This window comes from Dipodomys ordii, unplaced genomic scaffold (assembly GCF_000151885.1).
Source record: "Dipodomys ordii isolate 6190 unplaced genomic scaffold, Dord_2.0 Scaffold61, whole genome shotgun sequence".
Taxonomy (NCBI): Eukaryota; Metazoa; Chordata; class Mammalia; order Rodentia; family Heteromyidae; genus Dipodomys; species Dipodomys ordii.
Genome location: NW_012267277.1, coordinates 1,839,886 through 1,859,322, shown reverse-complemented (window position 1 = coordinate 1,859,322; position 19,437 = coordinate 1,839,886). Strand labels below are relative to the sequence as shown.

At 48.9% G+C, this 19,437-nt stretch overlaps 1 protein-coding gene across 1 annotated transcript in view; it reads left to right on the top strand.

Moving 5' to 3' along the window:
* Nucleotides 1-19,437, top strand: part of Lrp8 (low density lipoprotein receptor-related protein 8, apolipoprotein e receptor) — a 72,755-nt gene that overhangs the window by 43,558 nt on the left and 9,760 nt on the right. Inside the window, exons 5-15 of the mRNA XM_013022199.1 lie at nt 924-1,049; nt 1,834-1,956; nt 5,531-5,650; nt 5,724-5,849; nt 8,911-9,085; nt 10,649-10,876; nt 12,444-12,562; nt 12,807-12,946; nt 15,073-15,214; nt 16,045-16,197; nt 17,115-17,351. Coding sequence (XP_012877653.1) covers nt 924-1,049; nt 1,834-1,956; nt 5,531-5,650; nt 5,724-5,849; nt 8,911-9,085; nt 10,649-10,876; nt 12,444-12,562; nt 12,807-12,946; nt 15,073-15,214; nt 16,045-16,197; nt 17,115-17,351 — 1,689 coding nt within the window. The remainder of the gene's footprint in view (nt 1-923; nt 1,050-1,833; nt 1,957-5,530; nt 5,651-5,723; nt 5,850-8,910; nt 9,086-10,648; nt 10,877-12,443; nt 12,563-12,806; nt 12,947-15,072; nt 15,215-16,044; nt 16,198-17,114; nt 17,352-19,437) is intronic.

The window sequence follows — 19,437 nt, the reverse complement described above, 5'->3', positions numbered from 1 at the left end:
CAGCCTGCGTCCTCACCGCCCAGTTCGCCTGCCGCAGCGGCGAGTGCATACACCTGGGCTGGCGCTGCGACGGCGACCGCGACTGCAAGGACAAGTCGGACGAGGCCGACTGCCGTAAGCCCCCTCCGCACCGCCCAGCCGGCCCGCCGGGCCTCCGCGTGCTTTCCCTGCCTGCCTGCCTTGCAACACGTGGCCCTGCTTTAAGCCAGGAAGGAGACGTGGGCCGGGCGAGGTCAGGCCGCTGCTCAGCAGCGGAGCTCAGAGCTCAGGTCTCCGAGACCAAGGGGCCCTCAGTGCGTCCTCTCCTCCTGAGACTCCTCCTCTTCCTTGTGTGCTCAGGAGCTCCTCCCACGTGCTCTCCCTCCCTGTTGGGCCTATCACATTCTACAAACTGTTCCAGCTAGACTAGGTCCCTCCAGGGAGCTGCCTCAAGGTCCTTCTGCCTGCTCACAGTCCGCCATAGGCTGATGGCCTCCTGTGTACACCCCTCAGCGCCCCTCCACCCCTGAGTTCTGGCCAGAAGCGTGGGAGAGGAGGTTGGCTCTTTGTGGCCTCCAGATTCCCCCCTCCCCACAATGCCTGGCTCCGGAAGAGGTGACTGAGGGGACAAAGTCATTAAGTTATGAGCATCAGGACTCCACAGAAGGCCACGTGTCTGTTCTGAGAGATGATGGACAGGGTTAGATAGACCTGAGTTTTAGTCCTGGCCCTGCCAGTCAGAGCGCTGTGTGACTGCAGACAAGGCCGTTCCCCTCTCTGAGCTTCAGTCTTCCCGTGTGTAAACTGGAGGTGCCTTGGCCAGGTGTCCTTAGGGGGCTCCTAAGTTCAGCCACTGGTGTTCTTGCCAGGGGGTATAGCATGAGGCTGGGGAGAGCTATCCCAGCACCACACTGACCCTGACCTCTCCTCTTGCCCTCTCTCAGCAGCAGTAGGGGCCTGCGGTGGGGACGAGTTCCAGTGCGGGGATGGGACTTGTGTCCTTGCGATCAAACGCTGTAACCAGGAACAAGACTGCCCAGACGGGAGTGATGAAGCTGGCTGCCTGCAGGGTGCGTGTGGTCAGAGCGAAGGAGCAGCATTCTCCTGAGTCCCCCCTCCCCCCATCCCCCCCACAAGTCTCCCCACAGGCCCCCCCCACCTGGAGAGAGCAGAGCTGAGAGGCTCCCCCTCAGTCCCTTAGATACACTGCCCCCAGATCATCACCTGCCCCTTCTTCACCTGGCCCCCTCTCCTGTGTGGTTCCAGAGGCTGGATTTCTAAGGCACTGGATTTCTAAGGATTTGGGCAAAAACTGAAAGGGGGCTGGGGGGACATCAAAGGTCACTTCAGGAAATCTAGGCCCTGCCATCTCCTCTCCCAACTGTTCACACCCAGGCTTTGGGTTGACTTCCCTCACTCAGACTAAGCAAAGGCTGAATCCTGTTCTTCTAGTCATCACCTGCCTTTTATATGAACAGAGGGGACCCTAACACACTAGTCATCAGGGAGAATGGACAAAGATTCCCCCCTCTCCCTGAGCTTATTCCAGCCTTTTAAGGTCTCTGTGGGGCTGTTGCATGGTCTCTCCCAGGGCCCCAGTGCTGCCTAATCAGAAACAGATACTCCTCCTCCCCCCCGACCCCCCCTGTCCTGCCAGCTAGATGAGGTTCAGCATCCGGGTTATCCCTGGGATCCTGTCCTGTGAGCAGAGCTTCCACTGGCTCTGAGCTATTCCTGAGAGACCTGTGGGGGCTGATGCTGGAACTCCATTCATCTTCTGTGGGCCTGGCCCCGCCTTGCCCTTCCTACACATGGTCTTACAGGCACTGTGCACTCTCTTGTCTGGCCCGACAGAGTCAACTTGTGAGGGTCCCCGCAGATTTCAGTGTAAGAGTGGCGAGTGCGTGGACAGCGGGAAAGTGTGTGATGCTCAGAGGGACTGCCGAGACTGGTCGGATGAGCTTCTGAAAGAGTGTGGTATGGTACCTGTGTATACCCAATAACTGGACTAACCCTCCTGCCAACCCCCCACTCCTGGCCTCTGGGTCCCAGGCCCTCATGTGCCATTCTGCTCTGACACTTTCTGATCTGACTGTCTCTGGGCCTGTGTGCCATCCTGTGGCCTCAGAAGGGGCTCTTTATCCCTGGAATGAGTTCTGTGCTGTATCTCTATAAAGCTCTAAGTACCTTCCTTTCCAGCCTGGATGCTCAAATGTTAGGCCGTTCCTCACAAACTTGGTCTTTCCTCTTCATTCCTTCCACATTTAGACCTCTGAGTGTGTGCTCTCTGCAACTATCTTTTCCTTGGAGTTCCTGTCCTGCTCCCTGGTCTCTAAGGCTACCAGCCCCGTGCAGTCAACCGTACAGAGGGAGAGAGGAGGAAGAACAGAACAGCGGGGCTGCCAATTGAGACACGCCCCAGGGCCACTGCTCCATGCTGAGTGAGGATAGGGCAGTCCTAGGAGGTGGCACCATCCCGGGACCTGCTGCAGAAAGCACACTTTCACGCTGGACTAAAGTAAGGAATGGAGTGAGGCAGCTGTCTTTAAGGCTAGAGCTCACAGGTGGGTTCCAGGCGAGAGAGAACAGAGGATCTAATGTGGACTCCAGATGTCATGGGTCATTCTTCTGTCGCTCTCAGGCCAGTAGTTCAGGGGATTCGGATAGAGAAGCCCTGAAGACAGAGCCTAGGCCTATCCCTGCCTCCTAAGAGACTTCGCCAGCACCTTCTCTCCTGGGCACTCAGGAACTGAGTGCTTTGGAGTTCCTGAGAACAGTATCCCCTTCACAGATTAAAAACCAAACTGCTTGAAAGGAAGAGTAGCTTCATGAAGGTGTGGAAACAGACACTTTCCCTGCCCCTAGGCTTTGTCAAGAAAGACTCAAAAGAAGAAACCAAGATTTTTAGCTAGTCAGGGACTACTAGCCTACTAAACTCTCTCTTTTGTTTTTTGCATGACATGTCAAAGAGAAGTATGCATGTATGTGCTTGTGTCTGTGTGCCTCCTTTCTGTCTCTGTGCTGGTGAGAGGTCAGTATGTCTATAGCCACATCTCCTGAGCAAGGCAGGGAAATGCCATTTGCACATCTGTGTGTGTGTGTGTGTGTTCAAGTCTGTGTAGATGTGTCAGTATAGTCCCCAAGTCTCTCTGTGTCCCTGTATATAAGCTGGTGTGTGTGTGTATGTGTGTGTGTGTGTGTGTGCATGCAGGTGTGAGCATGCAAGGGTGTATGCATGCTGGGGAACATGACATCACTACTTCTTTCCATGGAAGGAAGCCTCAAATACCATTCCTTTCCCTTCCTTCCTCTCCTGGCTCCTTAACAGAATCACCTCCAGGCTAGACAGAATTATGGAGGGCCAGAGACTTCCCTTCAGGCCTTCAGGGGAAGGTAGACAGAGATAGACAGATCGGAACTTCTTTCCTTTCTCTTCCCCCAACGCATTTCAGCCCTGGAGGACTGCTCGTCTATCATCAGAAACCAGTCCCTTTGAGCCAGAGTTTCTTTTCCCCTTTCAGAGCCAGCCTACATATGCCACTCCAGTGAGTGCTCAATACACAGAACTAACGTTGCTGCCACCTGCACATGGAGAGGAAGGAAGTGAGTGGGTGCATGAATGAGGCAGTGAGTGAATGAGCAAACAAATGAATGAAGGTACCCAGGAAGTAATATAGATAGTATGAGAGATCAGAGTGTGTACAGTGATAGAATAACTCCTGCAGCTAGTGTCCTTCCTAGAGTCTACTCTGAAGGTACTATGTCTCAGCCCACTCCCAAGAGTGTGAGTGTGGGGCTTCCCAGGGCTGGACTTGGCTGAGCTACCCCTGGACCTCCTAGTCATGGGGTTGCTGTGATCTTGTTCTTTCAGTTGCACCAGCATTCCAGGGAAACAGGAGGAGGCCCAGGGGTAAAGGGGACGTTCCCTGAGCATGGCTCCAGCTGGAGGTGGGGGCACCCCATAGCTGTGCATGGCCTGGGTTGGGCAGCTCAGACCAGCTGTATGCATGGCCAGGCCTGGCTCAGCTCGGCTCTGCTTGGCTTGGCTGGATTTGCAGTGCATGAGCCTGGTGGGCAGAGGGGTGGTGTGACTCCTTCCCTCGCTTGTGAAATTAACCTGTGATTCTAAAGCTCAGGAGATGCTGTGAGAACTTGGTGAGCCTTGGTCCTGGACTCCTGACTTCCCTTAGGACCTCCTGGCATTTCTTCATTCCTTGCAGCAGTGGGTAATCCTGAGACCAGGCCTGTGATGAGGCACAGGTGCTGAGATGAGAGGAGTTAAGAAGACAGTAGGAGAAAACTGACTTGGCAATAGGGCTGGGAAGGTGGCTCAGTGGTAGAGCGCTTGCCTTGCATGCATGAAGCCCTGGGTTCAATTCCTCAGCACCACATAAGCAGAAAAAGCTGGAAGTGGGGCTGAGGCTCAAGTGGTAGAGCGCTAGTCTACAGCTGAAGAGCTGAAAGACAGTGCCCAGGCCCAGAGTTCAGGCCCCACGACCGACCCAAAAAAAAAGAAAAGAAAAGAAAAAGCCCTGGCCTGCCAGGTATCAGTGGCTCACGCCTATAATCCTAGCTACTCAGGAGGCTGAGATCTGAGGATCACGGTTCAAAGCCAGCCTGGGCAGGAAAGGCCCTGAGACTCTTATCTTCAATTAACCACCAGAAAAGCAGAAGTGGGGCTATGGCTCAAGTGGTAGAGCACTAGCCTTGGCCTGAAGAGTTGAGGGACAGCACCCAGGCCCAGAGTTCAAGCCCCATGACAGACAGAGCGGGGGGGGGGGGGGATGTCCTGGCCTAAGAAACTCAGATACTATAAGAACAGCATGGGGCCATCTTATGTTGTTTGGATTCCCTCTGATTGGCATACTAAGTTTGTGCTCTGCCCAGAATGGGACATGAGCACATCTGTCCAGAGCAAGTATATCCACAGAAAGGCATCTGAATGGCAGGGGACCAGACATGTGCCTTTAAGGAAGCTTTGAGGGAGCCCCCTGCACCTGGTCAAACCACAGAGCATTGTTCAGAATGGGGAAAAAGCTCAGGAGACAGATCCTGTAAAGAAGAACTTTGCAAAAGCTGGGGGTGTTCCAGAGTGTACAGCCAGCTGCTCCAGGAGGAGCATAGACTCCCTGAGTCTGGAGAAGTACAAGCAGGGGCCTTTCAAGCAGGCATTCTTGGGCTGTCTTAAGAGTTGGACCTTATACATACAGCCCTCTTGAACCTGAGATCATAAGGAAGGATGAGCTGTATGAAATAGATTTCCAAAAGATTTCAGGCTGGTAGTAGACAGAGCCCTGGTTTGTGAGGCCAAAGACCTGAGTTCTGGTTCCATTCTGTCCTTGCTAGTGTTTGGTCTGAGCAAGGACCTGCACTCTTTGGACCTCCTCTATCCCTGCCCTCTGGTTAATGAAGCTGAGGCTCAATGAGGTCTCCAGCCCTCCTGGTTCTCTGGGAGTCCTCCTGCCTTGAGGCTCTGCTTCTGCTCTGCATTCCCCCACCTTGTCCTCATCCCTTCTGGGCATCAACTTCAGGGGCCCATGTCCCTCCCCAGGGCTGAATGAGTGTCTGCACAACAATGGTGGCTGTTCCCACATCTGCACTGACCTCAAGATCGGCTTTGAGTGTACTTGCCCAGCAGGCTTCCGGCTCCTGGATCAGAAGACCTGCGGCGGTGAGACCTCCCCCTATCTACCCAAATAGAGGCAGAACCTCCTGCCAGTTCTGACTTCTGCTCCTCCCCACAGACATTGATGAGTGTGAAGACCCAGATGCCTGCAGCCAGATCTGTGTGAATTACAAGGGCTATTTTAAGTGTGAATGCCACCCTGGGTACGAGATGGACGCACTGACTAAGAACTGCAAGGCTGTAGGTATGGACCATGCAAGGGCAAGATGACTCCTCTGAGAGGGTACAGGAAGTAACATACTTCCACATGTGTGGAACGATTGTGTATGCCTGCACATGTAGTGCTCCAAGTGTAACTACACATAATAAACACAATGCACTACATATACCGCATAACGACGCCCAGAAGAGCCTATCGAGACTATACTTGCACAACACAATACATAGACATAGACTTTGACGATACACCTAGCACATCACACACAAAGAATACAATGTGAAGACCTACACATTAGTCAAATCAGCCAACTACATTCATCTTTTGTTTTTCCTTTTTGATAACATGGGAGCTTGAACTACCCCAGCCTGGGACCAACTAGGACTGTAATCCCATTTGCATTTCTAGTGGTAACTGGCATGACAGGCACATGCCACCCTACCTAGCCTTGTCTGTTGGGATTGGGTCTCAGAAACTTCTGCAAACTCCCTTATCTCAGTTTTATATGTAGAAGAGATGACAGTGATTGGTGGAGCTGGTTGTCTGACAAACTGTTTCCATGGGCCAACACTGATTTGTAATCTGCCTGGTCTCTACCTCCTAAGTAGCTAGAATTACATGAGTGAGCCCCCAAACCCAAGCTTTCCTATTCAATTTTTTATAGTGAACACTGGGGTTTGACGGTAAACAAAACAGACACAAATCTCTGTCTGCCCTCATGGGCTTATATTTTTTAATTTATTATTACAATGATGCTGAGGATGATTTTTTTTTTTGTCGGTCGTGGGGCTTGAACTCTGGGTGCTATCTCTACGCTCTTCAGCTCAAGGGGAGCACTCTACCTCTTGAGCCACAGCGCTACTTCCGGTTTTCTAGTGGTTTATTGGAGATCAGAGTTTCACGGACTTTTCTGCCCGGCTGGCTTTGAACCGTGATCCTCAGATCTCAGCCTTCTGAGTAGCTAGGATTACAAGTGTAAGCCACTGGCTCCCGGCTGGATGATTTTTTTTTTTTTTTGGTTGGTCGTGGGGCTTGAACTCTGGGCCTGGGTGCTGTTCCTCAGCTCTTCAGCTCAAGGCGAGCGCTCTACCACTTGAGCTGCAGCGCCACTTCCGGATTTCTGGTGGTTTTATTGGAGATAGGAGTCTCACGGTCTCTCCTGCCTGGGCTGGCTTTGAACCGCGATCCTCAGATCTCAGCCTCCTGAGTAGCTAGGATTACAGGTGTGAGCCACCAGCGCCTGGCTGGATGATATTTTTTAATTGATGATGTTGATGATGACAATGTACTTGTACAAAGGGGTTACAATTCCATAAGTCAGGTTATGAGTACAATACTTTTTGGTCAGTGTCACTCCTTCCTTCATTCTCCTTCCTTTTCTTCTTCCTGCCCCTCCCTCAAGTCACAGAGTTCATTTTTTACCTAATGTACATTGAATATAATGATTGCACTTGCTCATGATTTATATTTCTTAACTGGGGAGATAGAAAATCAAGATAAATAAAGTACAGTGTCTGGCAGATGGCAATAAGGGACTAAGGAGAAACACGATGTAAGACATCTCCTGAGATAGGAAAGCCCAGGAGAGCACTGGGTGATAGATTTAAATGCAACGGTCAAGAAGCCCTCAGGAAGAAGTTGGAAGCTTTCCATCAGAGTAAAGGCCTAAAGCAGGTGAAGAAGTGAGCCATCCAGTTATCTTCAGGAACAGTATTTCAGGCTGAAGGTACAGAGCAGTGAAGGAGCCAGTACCATTAGACAAGGAGACAAGAAGAAATGAAGTCAGAGCAGATTCCCAAGGCCTTCTAGACCATTGATGAATCAAAAAAAAAAAAAAAAAACCCTCAAAAAGTTTTTAGTCAAAAGGGTGTAGTTTGATGTTTAGGCCCCATTGCTGAAAATAATAAACTGCAGAGGACAAGAAAGAAAACAGGAAAAACCACTTTAGAGGTTATTTAAGTAGTTTGGAAAAGAGATGATGGGTGGACCAGGGCGTTGGCGGTGGGAACATTGCTAAGTGAACAGACTGTGGATAGTTTGAACACTAGCCAGTGGGATTACTTATAAAATAAGTGTGAGATGTTAGAGTCAAAGACTCCTAAATTTTTAGCTAGACAAATGAAAAAATAGGATTGCTATTTCTGGCCTTGGAAAAGCCACAGAAAGAAGTAGGGGTGGGAGAATGTTAAAAACTATTTTGGAGATGTTGAGCCTAAGAAAACTGTCTCAGTGGCCACGTGGAGACTACTGAGTAGCAGTTGGACATATGAGTATGGAGTCCAGATACACAAATGCTATGTGCAGCACATAGATCACAACACCGTACCCACACTGTGCCCTCTATAACATACATTTACACACCACATGCGCTAACTTATTTTTACCTCCACATGAGACATGTGTAACATGACACATTACATATGTGCAGACAACATCCAACTGTCCATCTATGGACCACAATACCACAATCTATATGAATAAGTACAATCAGGAAAAAGCTCCAAATACAAGGTCTCTACTGCTGTCATGGCTCATTAGAATTGCCGCAAGATACCCTCAGTGCACTTCTGAGAGGTAAAGCATCACTGCTCACATTGGCGGGGCAGGGAAGACATAGTTTGGCAATAGTAAACTGGCCTGGAATGTTGCTTTCCTCCTGTGCCTTCCTGCACTTGGGGTCCTAATTTCCCTGCCCTGCTTGTGTCACACATACCCACACTCACACCCACCATGAAGAAGTCTTCATTATTACCCAAGTCACAAGACCCATCCCTACATAGCTCTGAGGGGCGGATGAGGTATCAGGGCCTTGGTGCAGGCATGAGGAAATGGGGGAGTCATAGAAGATTTAGAAGAATCTATAATAAAAGGCCAAGTGTGTGTGGTGCTCTTAAGCATCTTACGTGGTACATTGTATGCTTTTTGTAGTCAGTATTTCATCTGCTCCTCTGTCCTGTGAAATAAGAGATTATCATCCCTACTTTACAGGAAAATGAGGTGGGACCTAGCAAACTAGTGGCAGATGCCTGGCCTCTAGAATCCCTGACTCCTTTACTGACCCTGTCCTCTCCACTTCACTACATGGCAGCTGGCAAGAGCCCGTCGCTAATATTCACCAATCGGCACGAGGTACGAAGGATAGACCTGGTGAAGCGGGACTACTCACGCCTCATCCCCATGCTCAAGAATGTTGTGGCACTAGATGTGGAAGTTGTCACCAATCGCATCTACTGGTGTGACCTCTCCTATCGCAAGATCTACAGGTGAGTGGCATGTCCCCTGCAGCCAGGCCTGGAGGGGCAGAGTGAGGGATGGTTGATGGAGGAAGGAAGGCCTCTAGGGTTTCTCAGGACAGAGTTGAACCTGGGAAGGGTTGCTGGATCACAGTAGCTGTGGAAGCACGAAGGCTTCACTCTGTGGGTAGGCCTAAGCTGAAAGCACTGTGAGAACAGATTTGAGCCCATATTCCTGAGCTATGTCTGACCCCTGGTGGCCAAGCCAGGAAATGCAAAGACACAGGAAATGTTGAGCCAGGGTAGAAAGAAATAGCTGGCCCTTGTGAAAACTTCCAGAGCTCATATATCAGTATGTTGGACCCTGGAGACTCAAAGATAGCAGATAATGTTCAGTACTGATACAATGATGGGAGGTGTGAGTGAATGAAGGGTATATGGGTTGATGGAAACAAATGACCAACTGCTACTCACTAACAACTCCTTCCCCCATGCACACAGACACCACACAGAACTAGAGCAGAGCCTGTTCAACAATTGTGAATGGAGAAGAGAATTTGATGAGGATTTGGGGTTTAGGGCTGAAGGGAGAAGATCTATAATGAACTCCCAGGCTGATGTGAAGAGTCTGAAGTGTCCAGCTTGGGGTTTCTGGGATGAGGGTGCTGCTCTTTGAGATGGGAAAGAAGGCCAGGCATTGGGGCAGTCTGAGGATGAGCAGTCTGGATCTTTCGAGGGTTGTCAGGATTGGAGTCAGAATTCCAGCAGTGAACAGTATGGAAGTAACCACCCAGCAAGAGGGAGGGTGTCAGGGGTAAGGAAACCTGTGACCAGTAGCATGTGGGAAGCCAAGTCCAGGGAATCGTGTCTCCCCAGTGTCTGTATTACCAGCTCCTCTCACCGCATAGTCTCCTTCACACTCTCTTCAGCTCACACCTGCCCCCTCACCATTGTCCCTGCCTTCCTTCCCTTCTCTACCAATCCATCCCTCCCCAGGAGCCACAGTGACCTCACATGCTTGTCTGATTGTGTCCTTGGACCCATTCAATTAGCCCCTCTCCTAGGATAAAATCCCAGTTCCTTAGCACTCAGAGACTATCAGGATGTGGTTTGTACCTACACTATTTCCTTCAAACCAGCTCCATCCCACTGAACCACAATTCCAGAAGTGCCTCCTTCTGAGTATTTATACCCACTGGTCCCTTTTGTACATGTTGATCCATTGTTCTCTGGTGAACTTGTTCCTCAGGACTCAACTACAAAGCCTTCTCCCAACTCTTCAGCCTGTAGGCTCCATTTTCCTTCTGCCGTGTCATCTAATGCTTTCCACAGCTACACAACATTACACTCTCTGCAAGCTTCTGTCCCCCTACTAAACTGAACTCCACCAGGCTAGATACTGGCTGATTGTTAAGCCTGTATCCCTACCTTGGTGGCCCAGGAAATATGTTGAGTGGAGATTAACCAATTTTTTCTAAAATCCAAGGCTGTAATCCAGAGATAGCGGAGAGCTAGTGGGGAGAGTTCACAGGCAGCTCCAGATGGGCTCATGGGTAGAGCATGTGCCCATGGCCAGCCCCGCTCTCTCCTAAGCGCCTACATGGACAAGGCCAGTGACCCGGCAGAGCAGGAAGTCCTCATTGATGAGCAGCTGCACTCTCCAGAGGGTCTGGCGGTGGATTGGGTCCACAAGCACATCTACTGGACAGACTCAGGCAATAAGACCATCTCAGTGGCCACAGTGGATGGTGGCCGCCGATGCACTCTCTTCAATCGTGACCTGAGTGAACCCCGGGCCATCGCTGTGGATCCCTTACGAGGGTGAGTCACCCCCCAGTGGTACTCTCATTTCCCCAGCCTTGGTGCACAGTCCTTATGTGTCTGTTACAAGAGGGTTGTAGAAGACTATAGGATAATCAGACACAGGCCACGAGGAAGAGAGTCCTTGTATTATCGTCATCCTGCTAACTTCTGCCCAAGGCTTCTGTGGGCATTTAGTTGCCAGGATCTTCCTGGTGCTGAGGATAGACCTGGGTAAGATAGAGTGAACGATTCTTCCCACAGTTGTTGTATCACAGAATCTGAGTGTGTCAGAGCAGGACAGGGCTCTATAGAGTGTCTGGTAGAAGCTCCAGGGGCAGAGGCCTTTCCTTGCACTGCTGTAGGTGGGGGGCAGTGTGTGTCATGGTGCTGCTGGTGTGCTTACAGGCTTGCAGGGACAGGTTGTTCATTACTTTCCATGAAGTCTGTTTCAGTGTGGGACAGCTTTGGCAATTAGACACTAGGGAGGGATTTTCCTCATACACCAAATCTCCTATAATGTCTTCCACTGACCTCAGGAGGTCTGCAGGACAGACAACCAAGGTCACTCCCGCTTTTCCGTCCTCAGCTGCATACTTCCATCCCCACCCCTGTCGCCAAGACTCTGGGCCCCTCGTCATCTGAACTGTTTTCCTCTGCACACACACCTGACTCTGGAGGTTTAGGAATTCAGAACAGAACAGCACCCTCTACCTCTCTCTTCAGAAGTGTTTTGAAATGACATTTGTGTATTACACTGAGTTTATCAGCATCACCAGCTTCTTCCTCTTGCTTCCTCTTGTTGTTCCCTTACTTGTTAAGCAGGAAGAAGAAAACTTTCTTCAAGGGAGACCAGCTAGCTGAGGCTGCCACATTTTGGGGGGCGGGGGCATGAATGGGAAGCCCAGGGAAGTAACTGACAGATGTCATTTACTTGAACATGTGTCAGGTAGGCACCCAGTAGACACTGAGCCACTTTATTAACCCTCACTTCACCGGATCATTATCGGTTCTTATGTTGACTTGGCGCTGCATTTGCCACACCCTGACCCTCTAATCATAGTTCTTTCCAGCCCTGATCCACTGTGAGTCTGTCAGGGTTCCAATAGGAATCCCACTACAAACACAAAGCAAGATAACTGGAGGAGAGTCTCCTACAAGAACTATGAAGGAAGGAATAGATAAGGTCTAATGCAACTCTTAGGTAGATAACAGTGAGCTCTGACTAGCCCTTGTAGGCCTGAGGGTTTCAGAGGGGAGTATGGAAGATCATCTACTTTCTCCACTGTAAATGAGGAGAACACTTACCAGGATCCTCCCTGCACTGACACTATTCTCTGGTTATATCTCTGATTGTGGATTGCCTACAGATACATGTCTGTGCTTGCATGGGCAGGGGAACTCTCTTCTAAGCTACCCAAATGTGGTAGGATGGCCAAATTCTAAGGTTTGATCATTCTGAAGGATTTCAGAAGTCTTCCCATCCTCGCTGAGCACAATCCTCAACTATTCAGGCCACTGAGCCTTTGTGACTCAGACCACTCCAATCATGTCCCTAACAAAAAGTCAAATTGGGTTTTTCTTTCAGGTTCATGTATTGGTCTGACTGGGGGTACCAGGCAAAAATAGAGAAGTCTGGTCTCAATGGCGTGGACCGGCAAACACTGGTGTCAGACAACATTGAATGGCCCAATGGAATCGCCCTGGGTGAGCTCCGCTAGCTTCCTGTGGTGTGTGCCTGATCTCGATGACTTTCAGGGATTGATTCTGTGGGGATTGATTCTGAGTCCTCCTTATGGTGCCAATAACTTGTTTCCTGAAGGTTGCTGCCCTAGGCTGGGTCTAATCTCATTCCTGGACGGTAGACAGGGATGGGGTTACAGAGGGGTGGAGATCTAGGCTATGGTCCATGTTCGTGGCCTGATCCCTCCACTCCCAATTCCTCCCCAAGATTTGCTGAACCAGCGCTTATACTGGGTAGACTCCAAACTGCACCAACTGTCTAGCATTGACTTCAGCGGAGGCAACAGAAAGATGCTGATTTTCTCTACAGACTTCCTGAGCCACCCTTTTGGGATAGCTGTGTTTGAGGTGAGTCCTGTGAGGGGAGGCCTGGCCTCACCAGGAAGCTGAAACCTAGGGAAGCCTTGTTTAAATAGAGTGTCTCCCTCAGACTTGTGTCCAAATGGGAACAAAGGAACTAGGAAGTGAAATGATTTGTTCATATACAAATTAAGAGGCGGTGCACAGAGGCTTTGGAGTGCAATCTGCTACAGCTCTTCCTGTGCCCTCTGACCAACATCCCTCTCTGAGCATGTCTCACAGTGCATCTCTGCCCACAGATGCCACCTCTCTGTACCCACAGCATCTAGCACTGTATCTCATATGCAGAAGGTGAAACTCAGTAAGGAGAGAAGGGAAGAAGAAACATCTGCTTCCTCAGAACCATTTACTTAAAAAAATAGCCTGAGAGATGCTCTGCAATTCAGCACACTCCTATTGACCTTTGGTAGATCCTGGGGTCACAAAAGTAGACATTACTCCCAGTCCTCAAGAAGCTCCCAAGAGGGGCTGGGAAGTTGGCTCAGTGGTAGAGCGCTTGCCTTGCATGCCTGAGGCCCTGGGTTCAATTCCTCAGCACTACATAAGCAAAAAGAAAAAAGCCGTAAGTGGCGCTGTGGCTCAAGTGGTAGAGCACTAGCCTTGAGCTGAAGGGCTGGGGGACAGTGCTCAGGCCCAGAGTTCAGGCCCCACAACCGGACCAAAAAAAAATTAAAAAAAAAAAAAAAAAGAAGCTCCCAAGAAGCCAGATGCTGGTGGCTCACACCTGTGATCCTAGCTCCTTGGGAGACTCAAGTCAGAGGATCACAGTTTGAAGCCAGCCCAAGCAGGAAAGTCCTTGAGACTCTTCTCTCCAGTAAACTACTCAGAAAAGCTAGAAGTGGCATTGTGGCTCAAGTGGTAGAGCACTAGTCTTGAGAAAAAGAGTTTTAGGGACAGCACCCAGACTCTTGAGTGCAAGCCCCAGGACTGGCATTAAGAACAATAACAAAGTCGGGCGCTGGTGGCTCACGCCTGTAATCCTAGCTACTCAGGAGGCTGAGATCTGAGGATCGTGGTTCAAAGCCAGCCCGGGCAGGAAAGACCGTGAGACTCCTATCTCCAATAAACCACCAGAAAACCAGAAGTGGCGCTGTAGCTCAAGTGGTAGAGCGCTTGCCTTGAGCTGAAGAGCTGAGGGACAGCGCCCAGGCCCAGAGTTCAAGCCCCACGACCGACAAAAAAAAAAAAAGAACAATAACAAAAAAGAAGCACCCTGAAAGGTGAGGAATCCAGACTGCTTCCCTGCCCTGACTCTTAACAGCCTTTCTTTTTGTGGAATGATGAATCAGAATCTATCATGGTCCCACATACTCCATATCATCCCCAAAATGAACTCTGTCACCAAGGGGAGGGAAAGTGAGGTCTGTGGTAGGCACTGGCAATATTTTCTTGGAGCAGCTTCACTCAGCTTGAAATTGTGGGTAAAGTTCTGCTTCTAAGTCCAGTTCCCTGCTTCAAAGTCAGGTGTGTTGTGTGTGTTCCCGAGCATACCTGTGGCATGTGTAAAGTGTGTGTATGTATTCCTGTATATAGAATAGATCAGTGAAGTGTTCATTCCTATATGTGCTGGTGTTTGTGAGTATGTGTATCAATACTCAGATAAGCTTTTACTTAGGGACAAACAGGCCTTAATGGAAGTAGATGAACATTTGAGTTTGTGTCTAGATCTGTGCTTAAGGATGCATGGTTGTACCTGTAATTGTGGATTTGCCTACAGTTGCACGTGTAGTCTTGTATGGACTAATCCTGTGGACTTGTGTTTATTCCCAGAGTCTGTAAGAGGCCCAGCAGGATATCTCAATAGCTCACACATCCTCTCCAGTTTTAGTTCTGACCCCAGTGTTGACAATAGCTATTGAGATCCAATCTTGGGTTTCTGCTTGCTCCAGGAAGCTCTTGAGTTAGTGAGTAGGCTTGTGGTCTTCAGGTCAAAGCATGCATCAATTAATCCTCTAAGATAGAAGGGAACCATAAGGGTTTATACAACATATCAGAATGGATAGCTCTGGGAAGATATAGGCAGTTCTTGTCACTGTGATCTGAGGCCAAGCCCTCAGACTGAGGTCATGAGTTCAGGCTCTAGGCCTCCTATCTGCCACATCTGTGCCCCACAGGACAAGGTATTCTGGACAGATCTGGAGAATGAGGCCATTTTCAGTGCAAATCGGCTTAATGGCCTGGAAATCTCCATCCTGGCTGAGAACCTCAATAACCCACATGACATTGTCATCTTCCATGAGCTGAAGCAGCCAAGAGGTGAGCCTTCCTTGGTCCTAGGTCCCCTGCCTGTGTCCTCTTCTGCCACAGAGAGGCTGTGTTCACATTCCCGTTATGACTAGCATCCCCAGGGATAACGACAGTGCCTTACAGTGTTTTATATCATTTTGCCTATATAGCTCTTTGTGACACAAGGCCAGGTATGAACAAGTACATAAATTTCCTATTTTTGCCAATCCTACAAAGTGTGCGTATTGTTTAACGAAGGTCAGATGTTACAGGTGGTAGAACCAAAACCTAAACTTGGATCACCTGATTCCTTCTGCTGCAGACTCAGTGCTTCTTGTTTGTTCTGTGAACCCATCATAGAAACTAATGGATCCCAGGAATCCTGCTGCCAGCCTGTCTCCTCCTCTGTCACTCAGAAATCCTAATTGCAGTTGAGGTGTTGGCTGCCAGAATGAAAGTGGGAAAGCAAAGGGGGAAGGAGGTGACATTGGGTCCTGATTCTAGATACAGGAATTTAAATGAGACATGATGTGTTACATTCAGGGGATGGAGAGGAAATGAGTTCTGGAATCCAGCATGCCTCAGTTTCATTTCTGTCTTCAAAATTCCTAAAAGTAAAGCTTAGACAAGTTTGTTCTCTGAGCCTAGGGTTGTTTATCTGTCAATCTGAGACATAAGACCCAGCTCTCCGAATTGTAAGGATTAAATGATAGTGAGGCTAAAATACCAGGTGCGGTGCTGGTAGGTGCCCCAAAGCAGGGAGAGCTTTTTGAACAAGCCAAATGGGAAGGCCTCATCCTCAGGAGAGGAGAATACACATCCTGTAGGTGCCCTAACAGTTTTTCTCTCTCTACCACTAGCTGCAGATGCCTGTGAGCTGAGTGCTCAGCCCAATGGAGGCTGTGAGTACCTGTGCCTTCCTGCTCCTCAGATCTTCAGCCACTCTCCCAAGTACACATGTGCCTGTCCTGACACAATGTGGTTGGGCCCAGACATGAAGAGGTGCTACCGAAGTAAGCGGAGATTCCAGGAGGGGTGGCTCCTGGCAATGCCAGACCCTGCCCTTGGCTTCTGGGATGCTGTGTGTTCCGGGCTTTCCTCCATCTTCATCTTCTACTTGATGCCTTTGGATTTTCTTCTTTTTTCATCTGCTTTCCAGGGGGGAATAAATAAATAACTACACACCCATGTAACATTTTTAATTGATCCTTCAGGATGGTTTCTAGAATCCCTTGAAAAATCTCGTTAAGACCCCTTGATCTTCATGGCTTCATTTATTGTTTATACACAGATGACTATGTTTATCTATTTCTTATATAGAATTTAACACCCTACACCGTCTTGCAATATGACTAGGACTTACAATAAAAGATAATAACCACACAAGTGTGGTTATTTCCCAATCTTGATGTACGGCCAAGGCCATATATTATTTGAGTGTAAGTCTGTTTTGTCATTTATGATTTCCAGGATCAATTTTTTTCTTTTTTTTTTATTGTCAAGGTGATATACAGAGGGGTTTCAGTTACATAAGTAAGGTAATGAGTACATTTCTTGTCAACCTTGTCCAGGATCAATTATTTAAAGTGAAATAATTTAAATCTAATAATGGAATACTATCAGGGTAAAGTACTTCTAGATTTATTTGCTTACCCCTCCCTCTAGTCTTTCCCATGATCTCAGTCACACTGAATTCTAAAGCATTGTTTCAATGACTGATTGATCTTGTTTGGACAAGGTAAAGTGCTTAGCATTCAGCTGAAAGCAAGATTGGGGGCCATTTAGGGGGATAAGAGAACGCTTCACAGCAGTGGCATCTGAGCTAAGCCCTGAGAATGAGTCCCTACATGTAATTCATTGAGGCAGTAATTTAAGCGCTAAAGCAATAAACTTCTCTGTCCAAGTGACATTCACAGTCTTTCTTCTCTAGCACCTCAATCTACCTCAACAACAACAACAACGACAACGACGTCAACCCCTACTACAACGAGGGCAGTACCTGTCACCACAGGAGCCCCTGGGACAAGCCATGGCCCCACCTCCCAGAACCACAGCACCACGACAGCAAGCCCAGCAGCTGCTGGGCCCAGCTCAGTTAGTGGTCCAAGGGCTCCCAGCATCAGCCTGTCAACACCAAGCCCGGCAACCAGCAACCACTCCCAGCACTGTAAGGAAATGAGCTCTGCACGCTTGCATGGTGTGGGAAGCTGGCAGTACTATGGGGTCTGGGATGGAAGTGTGGAGAAGAGGGTCTCGAGGGTAGCTACAGTCCCTCTTTGAGCCTCAGTTTCTTCTACAAAGGACAACCCTTGATTCACAAGATTGTCGAGGGAGGGCAATGGGAATGAAAGTGCTTACACACTCAGTCTCTACTGCCTGGGTAGATGCCTATTTTTGAGTGAATGACATGTGCATGAAGGGGGTGTCCCTCAGATGGGAAAAATTCTGGTCTCAGTTCCCAGCAGCCTCCACAAGCCGCCCAGATGATCACATTCATAATTATGGTGTGCTCCTGCCTGTTTTCAAACGCTGGGATAAAAATAATTAAGTCCATCACTTACTAAATCATTGGGAGCAGTAATTGTCACTGCCAGAACTGTTCTATCTCATTAACCAGCAAATACTTTTTTAATTGAGTTTCCTGTCATGGGGAGTTCATTTAAAAGGATAAACTATCTTCTGTGGGTTTTTTTTTTCTTTACCCGGATGGTGCAGAAACCAGCTCGATGACTCCTTTCTGAGTCTCTTTGCCAGCAGAAGCTGGATTCTCAGAGTTGAGCACTCACCCAGAAGTTTGCAGGAGAAGCTGGAACAAAGCCTCTTCCCACAGGCCTTATCAAACTGTTACAAACCCTGCTCCCACCCCCAAGTCCTAGGGATTAAACCCAGGACCTTGAACAAGCTAAGCAAATACTCTACCACTTGAACTGTACCCCTCCCCCAAGCCCTTTTGCTTTTATGTTTGAGATAGTCTTGCTACCTTTGCCCAAGTTGACTTCAAACTTGAGATCTTCTTGCCTCTGCCTCTGGAATCGCTTAGATGATAAGCATGCACCACCATACCCTGCTAAGCTGTAGATTTAATGCCACCCAGAGAGAGAGGCCAGCAGCATTGGAGCAAATGTGGATAATAGCTCCTCTTCACACCTCAGAAGGCTGTCATGAGGACCCACTAGGAAAAGGCTTTTTAAACTGCACAGTGCTCTGCAAATTTAGATTAGAGGAAGGTGGCACAGTATTCTTTTTTTAAATGCAATGCAAGCCAGGAGCCAGTGGCTCATGCCTGTAAACCTATTTAGGAGGCTGAGATCAGAGGATCATGGTTTGAAGCCAGCACAGGCAAACAAATCTGAGACTCTTCTCTCCAGTTAACCAGCAAAAATCCAGAAGTGGAGAATGCCAACCTTAAGCAGGCCGGGGGGGGAGGGGAGCTAAAGGACAGCACCCAGGCCCCTGAGTTCAAGCCCCAAGACTGGCACCAAAAAAAAAAAATAGCCAGGCATTGGTGACTCACACGGGAGGCTGAGATCTGAGGATTGCAGTCTAAAGCCAGCTTGGGCAGGAAGTCCATGAGAGTCTTATCTCCAATAAACTACTCAGAAAAACCCAGAAGTAGCACTGTGGCTCAAGTGGAGAGCACTAGCCTTGAGCAAAAGAAGCTTAGAGACAGAGCCCAGGTCCAGAGTTTAAGCCCCAGGCATACACACACGCACACACACACACACACACACACACACACACACACACAGAGAGTACATTTTCTAAGGACTTTTCAGTTTAGAATACACTTTTACATACTTTTTTTTTTTGGGGTCCTTTGTGGGCCTGGGCCCACAATCTGGGCCTGGGCGCTGTCCCTCAGCCATTCAACTCAAGGCAAGCATTCTACCACTTGAGCCATAGCACCACTTCTGGTTTTCTGGTGGTTAATTGGAGATATGAGTCTCCAGCCTTTCCTGCCAGGCTGGCTTTAAACCACAATCCTCAGATCTCAGCCTCCTAAGTAGCTAGGATTATAGGCGTGAGCTACTATTGCCTCCATCTCTGGAGTGCTGGGATTACAGGCATGAGCCACCAAGCTCAGCTGAGATACCTTTTTATATTTAGGCCTTGCTACTCCTCCTATCTCATTCACCATCCCCTTTAAATCAGGCAAGACTGTGCCAGACACTATGCTAAGAAACATTTTATACAGACTATCTCATTTAATCTTTATGTATCATTAGATAGGTGTTAACATAATCTCAATTTTT